At 35.3% G+C, this 22,367-nt stretch overlaps 1 protein-coding gene across 2 annotated transcripts in view; it reads left to right on the forward strand.

Annotated features, from left to right (window-relative positions):
- The window catches only part of LOC127881058 (calcium-activated chloride channel regulator 1-like), a 45,909-nt gene that overhangs the window by 18,582 nt on the left and 4,960 nt on the right, over positions 1-22,367 (forward strand). Inside the window, exon 13 of one of the 2 annotated variants that reach the window (XM_052428661.1) lies at positions 13,373-13,530. In XM_052428661.1, coding sequence (XP_052284621.1) covers positions 13,373-13,530 — 158 coding nt within the window. Of the gene's footprint in view, positions 1-13,372; positions 13,901-22,367 lie in introns of those variants that run through there. The other variant, XM_052428660.1, reaches the window with a different exon arrangement.

Genomic DNA, 22,367 nt, shown 5'->3' on the forward strand with positions numbered 1-22,367 from the left:
AAAGGTTAACGTCGGTCAAATACTGATTATTCATTAAGCGAATGCATTAGTAATACTAATGTGATAGAAATTCCTATCACTTTATATTATTATATTCTATATACAATTGAAACAATAAAATGTACTTAATCTTGATGCATTATAAATTTTGTATCCAGAATTGAACAATATTATTGAATACAATTGTTTATAAGCAGAGTTTACCCCAAAAAATGTTGTTCAATGGAGTTAATACAAAAAATGTTATCACCTCTCTGTGCTATTAGAAGTCGGCAACGGTTAATCAAGGACGACTCTTAATGCCTATACTGGATTTTTGCCATGAAGAGATTTTCTTCAATTAAAAATATACATGCGGAATGTGTCGCCCCCTTATTAGCTTGTACAGACTGCACAGGCTAATAATGGACGAAAATTTACACACATGCATTAAACCCCCTTTTCACAGAGTGAGACTTATTTGATTTAATCACTGTTGTAATTGTATTCGTACTTCGTGTTTAATGAAATTTAGGTATACTGTAGGCTACTTGTGAACAATTTTACGAACAAGTCGGTCCTTTATATTGCAATTGCCTAACTTACCTCAGGATGATGAAACACATTTACATGACATAAATGAAAACTATAATTTACGCTCGATGTTAATAAAAACATAGCAGTAACCTCTAATACATGTATCTGAAAGTAACAGGCAATTAGTACTACGTTAAGAATGGAAGTTTGAAAGATGCCCTCAGTGAGCAACTCCTTTTAAATTCACGTCAAGGAAAACGTAAAAATGCAAAAATTAAACAATGATCGTATAATCAATTTGTAGCACCGATTAGAATTATTCGCTAGTCAATTCGCGACATTGTCGTGTAATCAATAGCTTTAAATTATAAATTATTAATATCATAGTATTAAGACTTTGATATTTACAACCTTATATGTTATTTTGTTCAACTTAACCTTAGTAAAAATTAACAACTATGTTAGTTTGATTAAGGCCCTGCTTTTGCTGAATCAAGGATTATAATAATATAACATCCTAACATTTAATCATTGTTCATAATTATTTTTATAATGCAGAAGCATGTATAATTATACAATTTGAGTAACATGTGAAGTTTACACGAGACCGACTGTATACTTAACTGAATGTTCACTGGCCCGACGTAATGTTTCACTATACCTGAACAGTCAGTCTAGTAGTCATGGCGTCTGTTTCGGTACGATATGATCAATAAAACCTATGAGTCGCCCTATGTGAAAAGGGGGTTTAATGCATGTGCGTAAAGTGTCGTCCAAGATTTGCATGTGCAGTCCGCACAGGCTAATCAGGCACGACACTTTCCGCCTAAACTTGATATTTGCTAAGAAGAGACTTTCTTGAAACGAATAATATCATAAAGGCGCAAAGTGTCGTCCCTTATTAGCCTGTTTGGACGTCACAGGCTAATCTGGGACGGCCCTTTACGCACATGCATTAAACCCCTTTTTACACAGCAAGGCCCATTTCTATTTATGTAAACCGCTATGTAGCTAAGCTTACTCAAACAGGAAGATCAATTCATTAGTCTTCTACACATGTCAGTGTCAAATAAACATTATTATATTATATATTTAACTCAATTTTAAATAAAAATGGCATACGAAAAGGATAGAACTCGAATAACTCGAATGAATATTTCTTTTAAAAGTTAACTAGTCTATAACTAATGCTCTATGGAGTGGTCAATGAGGGGAAGGTATCTGTTTTATTAACGTTATACACAAGACAAGGCCTCATATTTTCTCAGGCGGGGTAAGATAATACATATTAAATATTATATTCATGATGACAAATTAATTTGATTTTTTTGTACGAATTAATGTGTTTTCACAATTATTATCCACAATATTTTTTTTAATTCGTTGTGTTTCGCTAAGATGATCCACAGTGGAACACGCATTCTAGAATATTAAAAATAATACTTAATTATTTATACTTATTTATTGACATACTATTCTGTTTCTTGTGAAATGGTTTTGGTACCTTTGACGCAGTAGTGGAAACTGTTGGTCTATTATAATATACAGATACTGACGTTTCATATCGAAATGACGCAGTTGTGTAACATGCCGCCAAGAACATTTAGTATTATGCAATACACGTAGTATAAAATATATGCTGTTAACGCCATCATTTTTGTATGTCTATTAAAACAGATACAATAATAAGTGAATCGTATTAACTATCATTATTATTTCCGTTTGCCTACTGTTAAAAATATTAAGGTGATCGAATGACTGTATTGGATAGAGTAAAAGTAATCAACTTGTGCGATTATTTTATATTATGTTGATATTATCAATAAGAATATTCAATTTACATAAAAGAGACAGCAAACACATGTTTAATGCTAAATGATTAAAACAATCTACTCATTATTTTTTGTAATTCAAGCATAAGCATTACGTAATAATGTTACTAAGACTGTGTAATGGAACAATTTTGAAATTTGTAATAGTATCCAGCATTGAAAATATAATCGATCATTTAAACAATGAGAACTTTTTTTGTAAATGAAATTCACCACCGAAATTATATATTCATTATGTAAATGCCTTATTGATTCTATTCTTTGAATGAATTTGACATGTTTTTTTTCTTTTTTGTTTTACCCACTATTTGTATACATCATTTTGTGTTGTACTTCTCAAATACATGTACCATGTCTTTACTATTTCAAATACATACTGTGTATAGGCTATACATTTGCAATATGCTATTTAATGCCGAATAAATGTTATGTTATGTTATTTTGAACATAGAATTGACCAAAAAGGCCTTTTAACAGATTTTGGCATGTTTTGAAGTGTATCATTAAATGATTTATAATGATAAATGTAAACATTGGACCGAAAAAGCTCCAGTAAAAAATTAAGAATAAAATTTAAAAAAGGAAAAAAAAGTAGCCCTCATCACGGCTCGAACCAGTGACCCCCTGAGTCCTGGAGTAAAAACCAATTACACCGCTCGGCCATCCTGCCAAATATGTATGAGTGACGTATTTTATACTTTATATAAGCAATCTTCATAGTTTCACAAAATTAAACGACAACAACAGAACTCTCCAAATTATTCGACCGTTTCGCGTTGCAACGCTTTATAATTTTCAGGTTTTTAAATCGTCAAAAGATGCATATAATGGCTATATTTTTAGACCATGGTAAATGTTCAGTATTACTGTTTCCTCACAAATATCATAACTAAAACGAAAATGTGCGAATCTGAAATAACTTTTTTCAATTTTGTCAATTTACCAAAACGTGAAAAGATCCCTTTAAGCAACAAAACCACATCAATGGCAAATTTATCTGTCTTTAAATATATAACGAACTTTTCATATATTTGTATGTCCACTTCAATCATTTTGAATGTGAAAAATAGACAGAAAAAAGACTTTATTATACCCCCACAAACGAAGTTTAGGGGGGGGGGGGGGTATATAGGAGTGAACTTGTCTGTCTGTCGGTCTGTTTGTCTGTCAGTCTGTCCTAAAGCGTTTAAAAGGGCCGTAAAACATAAACTAACATACTTGTTAATAAATTAATTGTATTCACTAAAATATAACTCGAAAAAACACCAGATTCTGCATATATCGCGACACTTATTCCACTGATCGGGTGTGTACGTTTGCCGGGGTGTTGGTGTGTACGTTGGCCGGAGTGTTGGTGTGTACGTTGGCCGGCGTGTTGGTGTGTACGTTAGCCGGCGTGTTGGTGTGTACGATGGCCGGGGTGTTGGATGTACATTGGCCGGCGTGTTGGTGTGTACGTTGGCCGGGGTGTTGGTGTGTACGTTGATTTAGTATATTGTAACCTAAACACAATGATAGCGAGCAGGTGATTTAGGTAGTTTTTCTTGAATGTTCTGAGCTTTAATGAGTACATACGAGCGACGCGGAGAGTCAATAGCTGGGAGTTGTATTATTGCAACTAGTGATTTAGGTACAAAGTCCTCAAATACGCCCCGTCTTATTGAGCAGAACGAATGCAGGCAAGGATTTTTTAAGTTTGATGTAAATTTACAGGTAAGAACGGGTTAATTATATTGTTCTAAAAGTATCTGTAGTGCATTTACGTGTTTACTTATATTTAGAAAATGACCACTTGCTGATTACAGACGACAATTTACTTACTTTGATTTGAACATTACGTTTACACTTTTAGAAGTTAGTATACACTGTGTATTCGACGTAGAATTATGTCGAAGATTCGTAGGCTATCAGAGGAATTATAAGGCTATTGTCGTGTATATATTATGGTTTATACAGTGCCCCAGGTAATTATTTGGGAAATGGGGTTTTCACCCATTGATTTTGAAAAATAGGGGGATTTCATTCTTGAAATAGGGTGAAATTAGTTATAAAAGTGCATACCTTAAAGTCATTGCTGCTTAACTTCTGTTGAAGCTGCACACTTGTATTGATTCAATAAAACTGTAAACTATCATAATTAACTTAAATAAACTGATGTTTCATAACATCTTTAATCCTTGAAACTGTCCATGTTATAAACTTTAAATTAAAAAAAACCCTGATGTTAACTGATATCTTTGTTACTGTCAACAGATATTTTGGCGCAACAATCGCGGACGTCTATCTACCTCTCTTAGACATTTTTTTGCATCGTAATAGAAACTGAAAGTACAGACGCTTTACAAGTATATGCACAATGAGCGACGAATTAAGTCAGATTGAAAACGCATGTATGTCGTCGTAAATAATTTGGTCAGTCGCTATATTAAAATATGAAAATATTTTCGCAGATCGTTTGAATAACTTTTGATGTCATCCAGATATGTAATAATGCATCGCAACCCACCAAGTAATAATTTATTACATTTATGTTTGTTTGATGAAATGTATAATAACGAAGGTCGGGTGAATAGTCAATTCCTACTCAAAATTGTTTTTTAACATGAAACAATATTCTAACAAATCTATATCTCGGACTTTATCGGACATCGAACAATTCATAACATTTCGGGGTTTTATTACATAACGGGTTGTTACCGTCAAACCGAAATATAATAAGGCATCGCAACCCACTTTGCAATACATTATTGCATTCATGATTTTGTTATGGAGTCTACAAGAAAGAAGGTCGGGTGAATTGTCAATTCCTAATCAAAATTGTATATAAACTTGAAAATAAATTCAAAATATATCAACATCTCGGACTTTATACGACATGGGCAAATGTATAACATTTTGGGGTTTTATTACAAAACGGGTTGTTACTGTCAACCCGAAATCTAATAATGCATCGCAACCCACTTTGTAATAAATTAGTACATTCATGATTTGTTGATGGAGTCTACAAGAACAAAGGTCGGGGGAATTGTCAATATCTTCTCTAAAACTTATGTTAATTTGAAAATAACTTCAAAAATGACTGTATCTCGGACTTTGTCTGACTTAGTTACATTTACTACAATTCGGGTTTTTATTACAAAACGGGTTGTTACTGTCAACCCGAAATGTAATAATGCATCGCAACCCACTTTGTAATAAATAATTACATTCATGATTTGTTGATGTAGTCTATAAGAACAATGGTCGGGGGAATAGTCAATTCCTACTCTCAAACTAATTTAAAGATGAAAAAAACTTCTAAAAAAGTCTGTATCTCTGATTTAATGGACAATATAAAATTTATTACATTTCGGGTTTTTATTACAAAACGGGTTGTTACTGTCGACCCGAAATATAATAATGCATCGCAACCAACTTTGCAATAAATTATTACATTCATGATTTGTTGATGGAGTCTATAAGAACAAAGATCGGGGGAACAGTCAATACCTACTCTAAAACTAATTTAAACAAGAAAATAACTTCTAAAAAAGTCTGTATCTCTGATTTAATGGACAATATAAAATTTATTACATTTCGGGTTTTTATTACCAAACGGGTTGTAACTGTCGACCCGAAATGTAATAATGTATCGCGACCCACTTTGTAATAATTATTATTATTCAGGTTTTTATTACAAAGCTATTGCAAAATCATACTATATACAATATTTTAAATTACGTCAAACTTTTATATCATTTTCGAGGAAAGTAACTTCAATAAAAAACACATTTTCTTTAAAAGAAGCAAAAACAAGCCTTTTGTTTTTAATTAGATAAATGGGATGTAAAACTCTCTGTACAAAGCATTAAATTTGTACTGGTGATCTCCCTTTGTTTAAAAAAATAATCTGTTACATCGTCAATCATAGTGTGCACTACGTATCATACTGACCAGTGTAATTTACCGCCAAGCATGATAGATTCTTTAGCGATTTTTTTCTTTTTCCAAATGATATGGGGCGATTATTTTTAATTTCTGTTTAAAGCATCAGAACATAAAGTATAACACACTTCTATTTTTATTGGCAGAAATCAATGTCAGTTAGCAGTATGAACGGTTTTTTAATAACAAACTCAGGCGGTTACTTTACTCATATGTCAAGATTTGTAATCCCTGCAATTGTCATTTATAAGCTATTAAAAGAAAACATGATCAAGGATATTGCATTTTAAAAATAAACATATTTTTTAATATAAGCAAAACTTTAATAATACTGGTGATAACAACTTTTTGTGTTCATTTCACTCATTAAAATTGGGCCTTCGGCGAAATGTCTTATATTGTTGCCTATTTCGAAAACGCTTCTTCAAAACGTAATGTCATCCCTGCATATTTACAATATCAATTAAACGCATGTGTTATAATAAAATATGTTTATCATACCACCGCATTGAATTCTGCCTTATATAACGTTGCCTGATATATTTTTTATATCATGGTCAACAGGAAGTTCTTATATCAGTCATGTGTGATGGAAGATTGGTTACCTCCCCTTATATATCGCATATCTCTATATAATTATAATAGACAACGGAGTCAACGGTTATATTCAACGGGGGACCAGTTAAGTGTGGAGGATGGTCATATTACTCGGAATCAACTATAAAGTAATCATTTTTAGTTAAATCGAAATAGATTCAGCAAAACAAACAATTTGATACTAAGATGTAATATATTTTGAACACAAAATGCAACACAAACAGAAAAAACATTTTTTTTACAAATATTAAGCTCGCGTGCTCATTACGTAATTATTAAACGTAAAACGACACAAGTCATATTCTTTCCCGCTAAAACTGCACCTTTTAGGCGATCTTTTCATTTACTCTTTAAAATCGGGGACGTTCTATATATATGTATGATAAAAAGAAAAACAGGTTACTGCCTGATCTTTTTGTAATATATCAGGCTCGGCACGAATAAAATAACGGCTCGGCAAGCCACGCCGTTACATTATTCTAAGCCTTGCTTGATATATCCCCGAGTGCCCAATTTCGACGCATACAAGCAGTTTGTTAAAGTTTTATAGCTCAATATAGGGATTTATGTGATCATTTTGTTATTTCATTACACATTTACCTTTTATATATACATTTTAAATTCTATTGATAGTGTTATCAACAAAAATTCGTTGAAAAACAAAATGACCCAAGTCTATTCAACGGCGGCCATATTTGTTGACAGTGGCCTAAAACGACGCATCTGACTGGTTACCTGATTTCAATGTAAATTTCACTCCTGTGGAGACTGAATGCATAAATTATTAACTCATGATTGCTGTACTTAAATTTGTATCACTGTAAAAGCAATATGGAACTGAAATTAATTAAATCAATTAAGGTTTTTAAATTTGGGATGCCATACTTTCTGGCAGTGGTTTTAATAGGGGCCCCTGTCAGCAACCCCTTGTCATAAGCTGTGTTTATGAAAGTAGCTGCATATAACCTGTACTTTTTGTGGAACCTACAAAAATAATTAAGTAAATTAAAATAAGTAATAAACATAATATGCAATTACCAACATAAACACTTGCTACATGTAGTTAAAATTGTATTACAGCATAACCAAAAACATATCCGGACTTCAAATCAAAGTTTACGCGTACACCTTTTTCATAGTGAAAATTAATTTATTTATGCGGTGTTTTGTCAAATGGCAGTCACGTGACTGATGAATGAAAAAGTGAACTTTTGCGAACGAAACCGATGCATTATCCCACGGTCTTATTTACAAAGACAATTGGGTGTAAAGTGTTCAAAAAGTTTTGCATTAAGTAAAATACATAAAAATTCATAATTTTCAAACCAATCAACAATATTTTACCTTTTAACCCGCTATTTTCCACATAACAAACAAAAACTATAGTAAATTGTGCGTAGTGCACCATGTGCTATTGTATGACGTCAACGGTTGTCGCTTATGTATCAAACAGAGGCAAAACAAAAATTGCGTCGAATTAGGGCAGCGTCGATTCGGGTCACTGGAGGAATACCTGTTATTCTCTCTCTATATATTCACTGTTCGATAATTATTTCTTCTTTTCGCGGATTTAGCCAACGTAGAATGTGCAGTTCTGTCCAAACTTTTCATGGAGTAATCCGGTTCTGGAAAGGGCGTTAATTGAAAGCACTAATGTTCCACCTCTGTAAATCCTAATTGACTGTTTGTTTGACATAAGAACTACTTACCAAAGCGCTTTGATACTTTAACGAAATGCCCAGCACGCAAACATCATCTGACCTCATTTTGACATTGAAATTGACCTAAAGGTGGATTAAGACTTATTTAAGTGGGCCAATCAATCGGCATTGATAAACCTTCCACCGTTGGCAACAGCGTTTATTAAACACAGCCTCTCGTTTCCTGCGTTATGATTAATATGTATTAATAGTAAACTATATATCTTGGTTTGGTTTTAAAGATAAAGGTTGGATTTTTTTATAAATATGTTGATTTAAAAAAAAAACGGATTTATAAACTAAAATTTGAAATGATTAATTCAGTTCATGTCTTTTAAATTCTTTAAGCATAGCATCTTTTTGAAAGTTTAATACTGGTGGACACAAAAACAACTACAGTAAACACAATTGTACGTTTCATGGAACACGAAAGTTCCATTCAGAAATGAGCACATGCATATTCAAGCGTAAACGGGAATACGCATTCTTGAACGTCGATCAGTACATATCTGTTGCAAAAAATGTGTTCAAGAAGTATTCTGAACTCTTACGCTAACTAATGATAATGAATGTACATGGCCCTCAGTTATTCATTGTTTTATTTTGAAAATACTGGCCTTTATTTTCAATAATGTAGCCAGCAAAATACATCAACATTAATAGAGTTGTACACAATTTAAAATGCATGGCAGCGTGGTATGTACCTACGTTTTAGATTTTTTTCGTGTAAATCCAAATAAAGCCTTATGTGGGGATTTGAATTGTGGCAGGGTTCATTTAATTCGGTAATGCTTTATGTGATATTGTATTATAAAGTTAACGGTGCAGTCTCTCAGTTAAAACAATAGATTGCCAAGCAATATGGTCCCCTACCGGTATAACTCCACCATTGTCAGTATTTTTTTAAATAATTGTTGCCATAGCAACCAGAACTCTTGACGTATGAACGAAATGAAATGACGTGCATAATCTCCATATTGCCATCTATCAATGTTTCAAGTTTCATGAAAAATATGAAGAACTTTTAAAATTATCGCAGGATCCAGAAAAGTGTGATGGACTGACAGACAGACCGACAGACAGACCGACCGACAGACCGACCGACAGACCGACGGACCGACCGACCGACCGACCGACCGACCGACCGACCCGACCGACCGACCGACCGACCGACCGACCAACCCACCGACCGACCGACCGACCGACAGACGACAGACAGACAGACAGACAGACAGACAGACAGACAGACAGACAGACAGACAGACAGACAGACAGACAGACAGACAGACAGACAGACAGACAGACAGACAGACAAACACAGAAGGACAGACAGACAGACAGGACATACAGACAGACAGACAGACAGACAGACCGACAGACAGACAGACAGACAGACAGACAGACAGACAGACAGACGAGAAGGACAGACAGACAGACAGACAGACAGACCGACCGACCGACCGACCGACCGACAGACAGACAGACAGACAGACAGACAGACAACACAGAAGGACAAACAGACAGACAAACACAGAAGGACAGGACAGACAGACAGACAGACAGGACAGACAGACAGACAGACAGACAGACCAGACAGACAGACAGACAGACAGACAGGCAGACAGACAGACAGACAGACAGACAGACAGACAGACAGACAGACAGACAGACAGACAGACAGACAGACAGACAGACAGACAGACAGACAGACAGACAGACCAAACCATAAGTCCCCTCCGGTTTCACCGGAAGGGGAAATTAATCGTGCGATAATTGACGAAGAGGCACATGATTACAATTTTATGTGCGTGAGCTTGTTAAGACACTCCCATGCTAAAGCAATAGAAACGTCGGAATTAGATGTTAACAATAATACATCATAAAGTGGCCGTTTCCTTGACTTTAAGTAATATCAAGTATTTTGTACACAATGAATGTTTACATATTCTCAAAATAAATGCAAGTGAACACGTTTTATTTTTACTTTACCATTTACATCATGTTTTCTCGTTAAGGAAAACGTAAATAACATGCAGGGTTTTTACATTGATCAATTCTGTTATTGTTATCATAAAAATAGCAATTGGATCAATGACCAGATCAGCTTAGATAAGTGGAAAATAGATCGGGTATGTTTCGCTTGTGTCACGTGAAAACATTATGGGTGCGTTTTCATTTTGCGACCAAGAAAAGAATCGTTCACACGAAAAATAACGTCAGAGAAATTCCATTTGTCTTCTTACAATCAGCAGATTAAATAAACATGCTAAAATAACTGAGGTCTGATGATCTTTGTTACGCTTTAAAGGGGCCTTTTCACGTTTTGGTAAATTGTCAAAATTTAAAAAAAATGTTTCAGATTCGCAATATTTCGTTGTAGTTATGATATTTGTGAGAAAACAATTATACTGAACATTTACCATGCTCTAAAATATCCATGATACGCATCTTTTGACGATTTAAAAACCTGAAAATTATTAAAGCGTTGCAACGCGAAACGTTTGAATAATTTGGAGAGTTCTATTGTTGTCGTTACATTTTGTGATACTACGAGGATTGCTTATATAAGGTATGACATGCATAACTCATTGTTGAGCACGGATGACCGAGTGGTCTAAGCGATTGACTATAACTCCAGGGGTCAGTGGTTCGATCCCAGTTGAGGGTTACTTTTTTCTTTCTTTAATTGTATTCTTTTTATTGTATTTACTGGAGCTGTTTAGATCCAATGCTTACATTTATCAACATAGATCAAAAGCATGTAATGACAAACTTCAATACATGCCAAAATCTGTGAAAAGGCCCTTTTAACTGATATTACTTTGAGAGAAGAAACTTACTTGCGGTTGAAGGCTTAAATATTATTTTGCCGAAGAAAAAAACTTATTTTTTTTAATTATTCTAACCATAACTTTCCGTAACCGTGTAAAATTTCTGTTTTCGCACGTAAATGGCCAAACGACATTCTTACGATGCTAATTATGTACACAACCTTGATTATTTCAATGGTGTAACATCTGAAGTCCTTCTAAGTGTGCGCGTCGGCGTTAAATCAAATAACTTATTGAAACACATATACAATTAATTGCAGTTTGATAGATATACATTAACTTATGCTATCTAGGTTTATTAAAAAGCGTTTTCATCGTGAATTTTGACATGGTTATTTTGAAGCTTCGGTGCTCGTTACAATGCGTATTCAACTACGTGTAACCTGAAAGTGATTAATTTGCAATCCCTTTAACGTCGCTTTGGTGCCGCAATTTTTTAAGAACTTTGCTACTCACAAAGGTTCTCATATCATGGTATTATTTCGAACACAAATAAACATCAAGCACTAAGTGAGGCCAACAAAGAAATAATCCGAATAGGCTGTGTACATTGTAGCTTATTATATTATTTACACGTCTTTAATCCAAGTGTTTAATACATTTTAAATTAAGTTAAGAACAGAGATTACAAAAAGGTAATATATCATTTTTATATCATGTTATGTTTACTGCTGCAAACCAATTGCCTTGCACAGTTCTTGAACTCAAGTACCAATTTTGAATTAAATTATTATCCACCAACTGGACAGAAAATAAGCTTTTCTTTTTATTTCAAGTGTCCAACAATGTGGCTATTTAGTCATGAGGAATAACATTCGACCGCTGTCATTATACTATTTGAGTTGTGTTTCACTTTCTTAACATAAATGAGTACTGCGACACGTTTCTTGTACAATTATGATATTCAATCGGCAATATTGATAGGATAGGAAATCTTTATATTCTTGGAGAAAGGGCAAATTAAGAGAAGGCCCTACGTCTAAGAAAAAAACAAAACACTTGACACACGGACTGATCATCATCCTTTGTAAGAAATTTGCCATGTAAACTTTCTACTCCGCAATATCTAGGTCATTTATTTATAGAATGGTATTCTTATTGACCAATAAATAATTAATAAGTAACAATTATGATATTCAATCGGCAATATTGATAGGATAGTTAATCTTTATATTCTTGGAGAAAGGGCAAATTAAGAGAAGGCCCTACGTCTAAGAAAAAAACAAAACACTTGACACACGGACTGATCATCATCCTTTGTAAGAAATTTTCCATGTAAACTTCCTACTCCGCAATATCTAGGTCATTTATTTATAGAATGGTATTCTTATTGACCAATTAATAATTAATAAGTGACTTCCTTTCGACGAATAATGGTACTTGAGTTGTATATAAAACGGGAGAAAATAACATATCGCATATTCTTCTAGTCAAACTGGATTGCAAAGCTAATATTTATAACTGATTCCTAGTAAGTGTTTTATCGTTTTCATTGTTGAATAGTGATATCTAAGGTGTATTTTTTACTAAATAATCATAATTCAGTTATATAAATATTAAATGTGTAACTATCAGATTTGTTGTTTTTGTGCTTTCCACATTTCAACTGGAACAATACAATGCAATAGAAGTGGTAGATTTAAACAGTAATAGAAGGTTGTGCTATTGTTGTTTGATTGTTGCAGTTGATGAACATGCCTATCTAAGTTGTGAACATTTGACTACATCATTTGATCAATTTTCAGTATTTAATTTAGCTTTCAGCTTTGTAAATAAGCAAGTCATGCGATGATTATGGCGTTTTATGATTTTATTGCCTTAAAGATCAGTAAGTGGCTATTAATAATGGCAAAGCGGATTAAGCTAGATCTAATTTATGGTCTTTACTAATAATAATTCCGTCATAAGCACATACAAGCGTCAATAGATGTATTGTAAATGCGCGAAATTAATCTCTTATTCTCAATTTCAGACGATGATGCGTTACCTGATGTGCATGTTAGTCCTAACGTTGCTGCTAAGTCAAGTGGCCGACGTGAATTCAGCCGGGCTATGTGGGAGGCGACGTTGTCCACCGGGTTACCGTTGTGTTCGCTTTGGCAGCGTATTCAGGTGTCATGGTGGGCAAACGTTCATGCATCCGGGAAATACGGGAAATACGGACGATGCTGGGAAGTAATTAACGGTGTGCGTTTCCAAAAAAAATGGAGTTTCTATCCGATGACCCTTATATCGGTTATGATAATTACAAAACTTGGTTTCGACATGTAAGAAATATGTTGTTAGTAATATATATTCATATGTTTATTTAGATTTTGTGTGTGAACAGTTTTCAATAGGAAGATATCTAGACATTATATGAGAACTGATTTATGGTGTAGACTATTATCTTGACCATTTTATTATATATTACACAATAGCCGATCATATTGCTACATGCATATGTAATACACTTTGGTGGAGCAAGATATTTATCACAGAGTAAAGTTATTTAATTATTGACCAAACTTGTTTGTTTCCCATTGAAGTTTCCAATTATTCATGACAAACACACAATCCGATATATGTTGTTGATACGTACAAACCACTAATTGAATTTGTAGGTATATTTTCTACAGTTAATAAAAAACTGTAAGCATCATTGCCACGAAAATGTAGAGAATCTATCATAAACAGGTATGTTTCGTCAAAGAAATTACGTCACAGGAGAAACGTCGTTACGTAAAAAGTTGAATTTAAATAGTTGTTCGGACAGCTGGTTTGCAAATGAATTTTCGTGAAGGAACAAAAGAGGCTGACATGTTATATGAACGATAACAAATGGCAGAATTTGGTTGTACGTTTATAATCGGCCTTAGCAAATGGCTCTTGAGCCGTTATATAGGCAGCGGGCCGATAATAAACGTCCTGTCCAGCTTTTATGTCGTGTTGTATCTTTTGTGATGTATTGTATTGAGCATTGATTACTTACACTTAACACAATACTAATAAGTACATAAGAAACTAGGATGATAATTCGACAATTACCCAAGACAGAGCACCGCCTTGTAACGATCAATGCGAAACGTGGGGGAAGGGTTAAACTGATTATATAGAGCGCCGAATCACTTAGCCCACTATATCAATGATAAACACATGTAAATAAACATAACCCTCATAGCACTGTAGTTCAAATTCGAAAGAAAAGATAACAGGAAAATTTAATTCGATTGAATTTCAATTTGATTACTCAATCCAGAATATCAACTCTCTGAGGCACAATTGAATTAAGTAAATACGATATTAACTTTATTCAGGCTCCCATTATAAGGTAATATGATTAAATATTTCACACGGTCACCGTAAGTACTTCCGGAAGAAGACGTTATGCAGGGTGTAAAAACCTTGATTCCAAACCTGTAAAAAAGGTCAAGTTATTGAAAATTAAATCCGTAGATTTAGAAGTGCCAAGTTTTATGATCTACAGATCTACAGAGTAACTGAATAGAGCAAGATAAAACCAGTGTTATAAACGGTAACATATAGATGAAGATTATCGTGTACAATAAAAACAGAAAAAGTATTGCTGATGATGGACAATGCCTCAATCACGTTTAAGAGCTCTTACCAAAATTAAGAAAAGGAATGTATATGTACGCAAAATAAACACCAAATGACACAGCATAGATAACATCGTGTGTATGAACATTTTATTACTATAGCGGATAGTCTGTTCACAAAAATGGTGAAAGCTTCATATTCGGTACAGTTACATACGGCAAGCGGATCGACGCATAATCCCAAGAAACTAGGGTTCTCATGAGAACTATGGTTCCCAAATGAAATCTTGGGTTCTCATCAAAACTTAGGATATCCGAGAGAACGACGCAAAAAGCTGTCGAGAACCAACTTTCTGGTGAAAACCTTGGATATAAAACGAGAACTTTGGTTCTCTGAATGAAAACCTAGTTTCTCATAAAAAACCTAGTTTCTCATGAGAACCTAAGTTATATGTGTCTATGTGTGTCGTCTCGCCGAGAACTAAGGCTTTCAAATGAGAACATAGGTTCTCATGAAAAACCTGGTTTCTCACGAAAAACCTGGTTTCTTGGGATTTCATAAACCTACTTTTTCTTGAGAACGTAGAATCTCATGAACAAGAGGGTCATGATGGCCCTGTATCGCTCCACTGTTTTTTATGCGAAAAAAACGTGCAATGTGCATGGGTTGAAATGTACTCAAGCATGTGACTTTCTCTTTCTATCCCTCGTCCCACTTGGCGTTTAAAGTTGGAAGGGTGAGCATTTATATATGGACAGTTACTACCATGTTAACTAAACTGACTAAAAAGCCCGGGAATTGTTGCACAGGTCCTTTGCTTATAACGTAGGTACATTTATCTATCCAAAAGATATAATCGTTCTTTCTATTTCACATATTTTTAGATGCTGAAGATCAAATCTACGCATTTGATTTGAAACAGATTCACAAGACCCATATGAATCAAAATGCCTTAACCCTTAACATTTACATTTTACCTTGTAAAATACATAAAAATTCATCAATTTCAAACCAATCAACAATATCTTACCTTTTAACCCGTTATTTTCCACATAACAAACAACAACTATAGTAAATTGTGCGTAGTGTACCATGTGCTATTGTATGACGTCATCGGATGTCGCTTATGTATCAAACAGAGGCAAAACAAAAATTGCGTCGAATTAGGGCAGCGTCGATTCGGGTCACTCGAGGAATACCTGTTATTCTCTCTATATATATTCACTGTTCGATAATTATTTCTTCTTTTCGCAGATTTAGCCAACGTAGAATGTGCAGTTCTGTCCAAACTTTTCATGGAGTAATCCGGTTCTGGAAATGGCGTTAATTGAAAGCATTAATGTTCCACCTCTGTAAATCCTAATTGACTGTTTGTTTGACATCAGAACTACTTACCAAAGCGATTTGATACTTTAACGAAATGCCCAGCACGCAAACATCATCTGACCTCATTTTGACATTGAAATTGACCTAAAGGTTGATTAAGACTTATTTAAGTGGGCCAATCAATCGGCATTGATAAACCTTCCACCGTTTGCAACAGCGTTTATTAAACACAGCCTCTTGTTTCGTGCGTTATGATTAATATGTATTAATAGTAAACTATATATCTTGGATTGGTTTTAAAGATAAAGGTTGGATCTTTTCATAAATATGTTGATTAAAAAAAAAAATCGGATTTATAAACTAAAATTTGAAATGATTAATTCAGTTCATGTCTTTTAATTTTTTTAAGCATATAATCTTTTTGAAAGTTTAATATTGGTGGACACAAAAACAACCACAGTAAACACAATTGTACGTTTCATGGAACACGAAAGTTCCATTCAGGAATGAGCACATTCATGTGCAAGCGTAAACGGGAATACGCATTCTTGAACGTCGATCAGTACATATCTGTTGCAAAAATGTGTTCAAGAAGTTTTCTGAACTCTTACGCTAACTAATGATAATGAATGTACATGGCCCTCAGTTATTCATTGTTTTATTTTGAAAATACTGGCCTTTATTTTCAATAATGTAGCCAGCAAAATACATCAACATTAATAGAGTTGTACACAATTTAACATGCATGGCAGCGTGGTTTGTACCTACGTTTTAGATTTTTTTTTCCAAAGTCGTGTAAATCCAAATAAAGCCTTATGTGGGGATTTGAATTGTGGCAGGGTTCCTTAAATTCGGTAATGCTTTATGTGATATTGTATTATAAAGTTAAAGGTGCAGTCTCTCAGTTAAAACAATAGATTGCCAAGCAATATGGTCCCCTACCGGTATAACTCCACCATTGTCAGTATTTTTTTTATAATTGTTGCCATAGCAACCAGAACTCTTGACGTATAAACGAAATGAAATGACGTGCATAATCTCCATATTGCCATCTATCAATGTTTCAAGTTTCATGAAAAATATGAAGAACTTTTAAAATTATCGCAGGATCCAGAAAAGTGTGATGGTCTGACAGACAGACAGACAGACCGACAGACCGACAGACAGACCGACAGACAGATATACAGACAGACAGACAGACTGACAGACAGACAGACAGACAGACAGACAGACAGACAGAAAGAAAGAAAGAAAGACAGACAGACAGACAGACAGACAGACAGACAGACAGACAGACAGACAGACAGACAGACAGACAGACAGACAGACAGACAGACAGACAGACAGACAGACAGACAGACAGACAGACAGACAGACAGACAGACAGACAGACAGACAGACAGACAGACAGACAGACAGACAGACAGACAGACAGACAGACAGACAGACAGACAGACAGACAGACAGACAGACAGACAGACAGACAGACAGACAGACAGACAGACAGACAGACAGACAGACAGACAGACAGACAGACAGACAGACAGACAGACAGACAGACAGACAGACAGACAGACAGACAGACAGACAGACAGACAGACAGACAGACAGACAGACAGACAGACAGACAGACAGACAGACAGACAGACAGACAGACAGACAGACAGACAGACAGACAGACAGACAGACAGACAGACAGACAGACAGACAGACAGACAGACAGACAGACAGACAGACAGACAGACAGACAGACAGACAGACAGACAGACAGACAGACAGACAGACAGACAGACAGACAGACAGACAGACAGACAGACAGACAGACAGACAGACAGACAGACAGACAGACAGACAGACAGACAGACAGACAGACAGACAGACAGACAGACAGACAGACAGACAGACAGACAGACAGACAGACAGACAGACAGACAGACAGACAGACAGACAGACAGACAGACAGACAGACAGACAGACAGACAGACAGACAGACAGACAGACAGACAGACAGACAGACAGATAGACAGACAGATAGACAGACAGACAGACAGACAGAAGGACAGACAGACAGACATAAAGACAGACAGACAGACAGACAGACCAAACCATAAGTCCCTTCCGGTTTCACCGGAAGGGGAAATAAATCGTGCGTTAATTGACGAAGAGGCACATGATTACAATTTTATGTGCGTGAGCTTGTTAAGATACTCCTATCCTAAAGCAATAGGAAAGTCGGAATTAGATGTTAACAATAATACATCATAAAGTGGCCGTTTCCTTGACTTTAAGTAATATCGAGTATTTTTTACTCAATGAATGTTTACATATTCTCAAAATAAATGCAAGTGAACACGTTTTATTTTTACTTTACCAATTACATCATGTTTTCTCGTTAAGGAAAACGTAAATAACATGCAGGGTTTTCACATTGATCAATTCTGTTATTGTAATCATAAAAATAGCAATTGGATCAATGACCAGATCAGCTTAGAAAAGTGGAAAATAGATCGGGTATTTTTCGCTTGTGTCATGCGAAAACATTATGGGTGCGTTTTCATTTCGGACCAAGAAAAGAATCGTTCACACGAAAAATAACGTCAGAGAAATTCCATTTGTTTTCTTACAATCAACAGATTAAATAAACATGCTGAAATAACTGAGGTCTGATGATCTTTGTTACGCTTTAAAGGGGCCTTTTCACGTTTTGGTAAATTGTCAAAATTAAAAAAAAAAGTTTCAGATTCGCAATATTTCGTTGTAGTTATGATATTTGTGAGAAAACAGTTATACTGAACATTTACCATGCTCTAAAATATCCATGATATGCATCTTTTGACGATTTAAAAACCTGAAAATTATAAAGCGTTGCAACGCGAAACGTTTGAATAATTTGGAGAGTTCTATTGTTGTCGTTATATTTTGTGATACTACGAGGATTGCTTATATAAGGTATAACATTCATAACTCATTGTTGAGCACGGATGACCGAGTGGTCTAAGCGATTGACTTTAACTCCAGGGGTCAGTGGTTCGAGCCCAATTGAGGGATACTTTTTTGGTTTTTTAATTGTATTCTTTTTATTGTTTTTACTGGAGCTGTTTAGATCCAATGTTTACGTTTATCAATATAGATCTAAAGCATGTAATGACAAACTTCAATACACGCCAAAATCTGTGTGTGTGTGTGTTTGAGATTTATTTACAGGTCATCCAGCGTCTTCGCGACTACCAATGTATCGACCTGCCCCTGTGACCCTTCAGGGGAGAAAATTAGGTCATAGTATACATCAGAGAACGATGGCCAATGAGACCTTAATGTGTCTAGATGTTGTTTTTTTTTCATGGATTATGTAGTGGTTTGCCTTTTATCGAAATGGTTTTTGCAGTATTCCTATTATCTCTAGATTAGCATGATCCTTATTGGCATTAATGTTTATTCCTTATAGTTTGTGTGTGGTTTTTGTGCTCTCCGCCCAAAGAGGTGTTAGTGGGGGTTCGAGCGGGATACAGAGGGCGCCCCGATTCCAGAGGTTCTTTTAAGTGCCCGGTGTATGGTACCGATACACTGCACCCCCGTTTAACGTCCCTCGCAGAGGACTGGTAAGTACATAAACATAGATTAGTACAGGATATTACTTAACTGCCCTGTGTCGTGGGGTAAATTCAACATGGGCTCTCTCTGTTGTGCTATTGGATATTGTCAGGTGTTTTAATGGTGTTGCAAGGTAAGAATAGTTTTAAAGTAATTTAGTGTAATATAGTAGGTTAAAGGGCTGCGTGTGTCGGATGGACCGAGACTGCCATGGTTGTTGGGGGGAAGGGAACTAGGTGAGGACAATTTCTAGGTTCTACAAATTCTTTCTTGGGGAGACAATTTTTAACAGCGCCTTTATATTGGTTTGTTTTTGATAGAGAGAGAGAGAGAGAGAGAGAGAGAGAGGAGAGAAGAGAGAGAGAGGAGAGAGAGAGAGAGAGAGATAGAGGAGAGAGAGAGAGAGAGAGGGAGGGAGGATGATGGATTGATGTCTGGTTTTGGTCTCCTCTCGACTTCTCGCTCTCTCTTATGATAGAGAGAGAGAGAGTGAGCGCACGTTCTTATTCCTGTTCATATTGCTTATGGTTACAGATGGTAATTATATGTATTAGTGCCTTTTGGTCAGGAGGGAATAGATCTGGGATGTTAATGCTGATCATCCCTCTAATTCGATCTGACCCTCATAGTGACAAGGGTACTACGTGCAGGTTAGCAATACAAAGGTTACAATTCAACGTCAAACGTAACAAGGCACAGGCATGCAAGGAAAAAACTTACACTACACTACAAGAAAACTTAACCTACGCTACAGTAGAGGGAAACAACAACTACAAATACCGTCACCATTCTCTTATTTATTTTTTATTTTTAATTTTTGTCATGTTGGGTATGTCATGTCAACGGAGCCAGAGTGCACGGACGAGAGATATCTCTCCAGGCGCGCCCTCTAGCCCAGCCGACCCTACCTTCGTCTTCGTTGCTGATTACAGCTTAAGAGAAGGAAAACGAGGGTCTCGCGGAACCCTGGGTTTTGTTACCTAGAGCGCTATTTGGTTGTAAAAGAAGGATTAGAGCTTATCCATAGTGGTCGAAAAAGGCCGAGTGGCATGTGTTAAGGGGAACGTACCCTCCCGTCGTAAAAAGGCTGAGTGACCTGCGTGTTGGGGAAAACGTACCCTTCCGTCGTTTAAGCATTGTGTGTTGTTGATGTTGTACTGAGATTCTTAATTCTCATTTGAATTTATTTCAGCTAATATGTATATAACTGGTTTCGATTTTGTGAGGGCTATACTGTAGCCTGATGATCACAATGTGATGTCGTAATTCTCACAAAAATCTATTTCAGTCATTTGGTAGTGGTATTCAGTATATGCCTCATACATTGCTATTTATCATGTAAATTGAATCTACTCCAGCTTATATGTAGATGTCTGGTTTCAATTATGTGAGGGCTATACTGTAGCCTGATGATCACAGTGTGATATCGTAATTCTCACAAAAATCTATTCCAGACATTTGATATTGTTGATCTGGGTTATAATGAGACAATATACAGGTTATATTAGTCTATGACTGTTTTGTCTCTAATTTCCTACATATATATTTATCCTGATTACCTATTTACCGGGGTTGTAGTTAGTTGAGGTGTGTCCAGATAGTTTGAGTTTTATTTAGTAAGTCATTGGAGAATAATTGGCACGGGCACGCGGTTTTTGATATTCCGTTAAGCTTAAGGCGCAGACGATGAAACCGCGAACGTTCGTTATAGACAGCTCCCTCATCTTTGCCTTGTTTATAGTATTGTTTATTTACTTTTTTATGTATTGACGTCAACAGATGTTATTGGACACTGCACTGTAATGTACTACCAATCCAAAGTTAATTTGGACCCCAAATACAAATATAGGTTCTCGGCGTGCACATTACATGCAGTGTTTCTATATCTATTTATTTATTGATGCAATTTTCCTCTTGTCATAAGTACATAAGATAGCCATTATTAATTGGAATCTTTAAAATAACATATATCATGAGTTATTTACGGTACAGTTTTAGAACCAAATTAATTAATATTAGTATACTATTTTTCCTCAGAATTAAGCCCGTGGCCAAAATCTGTGAAAAGGCCCTTTTAACTGATATTACTTTGGGAGAAGAAACTTACTTGCGGTTGAAGGCTCAACTATTATTTTGCCGAAGAAAATACTTACTATATACTTAATTACATTTTAATTATTCTAACCATAACTTTCCGTAACCGTGTAAAATTTCTGTTTTCTCACGTAAATGGCAAAACGACATTCTTAAGATGCTAATTATGTACACAACCTTGATTATTTCAATGGTGTAACATCTGAAGTCCTTCTAAGTGTGCGCGTCGGCGTTAAATCAAATAACTTATTGAAACACATATACAATGAATTGCAGTTTGATAGATATACATTAACTTATGCTATCTAGGTTTATTAAAAAGCGTTTTCATCTTGAATTTTGACATGGTTATTTTGAAGCTTCGGTGCTCGTCACAATGCGTATTCAACTACGTGTAACCTGAAAGTGATTAATTT

The sequence above is a fragment of the Dreissena polymorpha genome, chromosome 5 (assembly GCF_020536995.1).
Source record: "Dreissena polymorpha isolate Duluth1 chromosome 5, UMN_Dpol_1.0, whole genome shotgun sequence".
Classification (NCBI taxonomy): Eukaryota; Metazoa; Mollusca; class Bivalvia; order Myida; family Dreissenidae; genus Dreissena; species Dreissena polymorpha.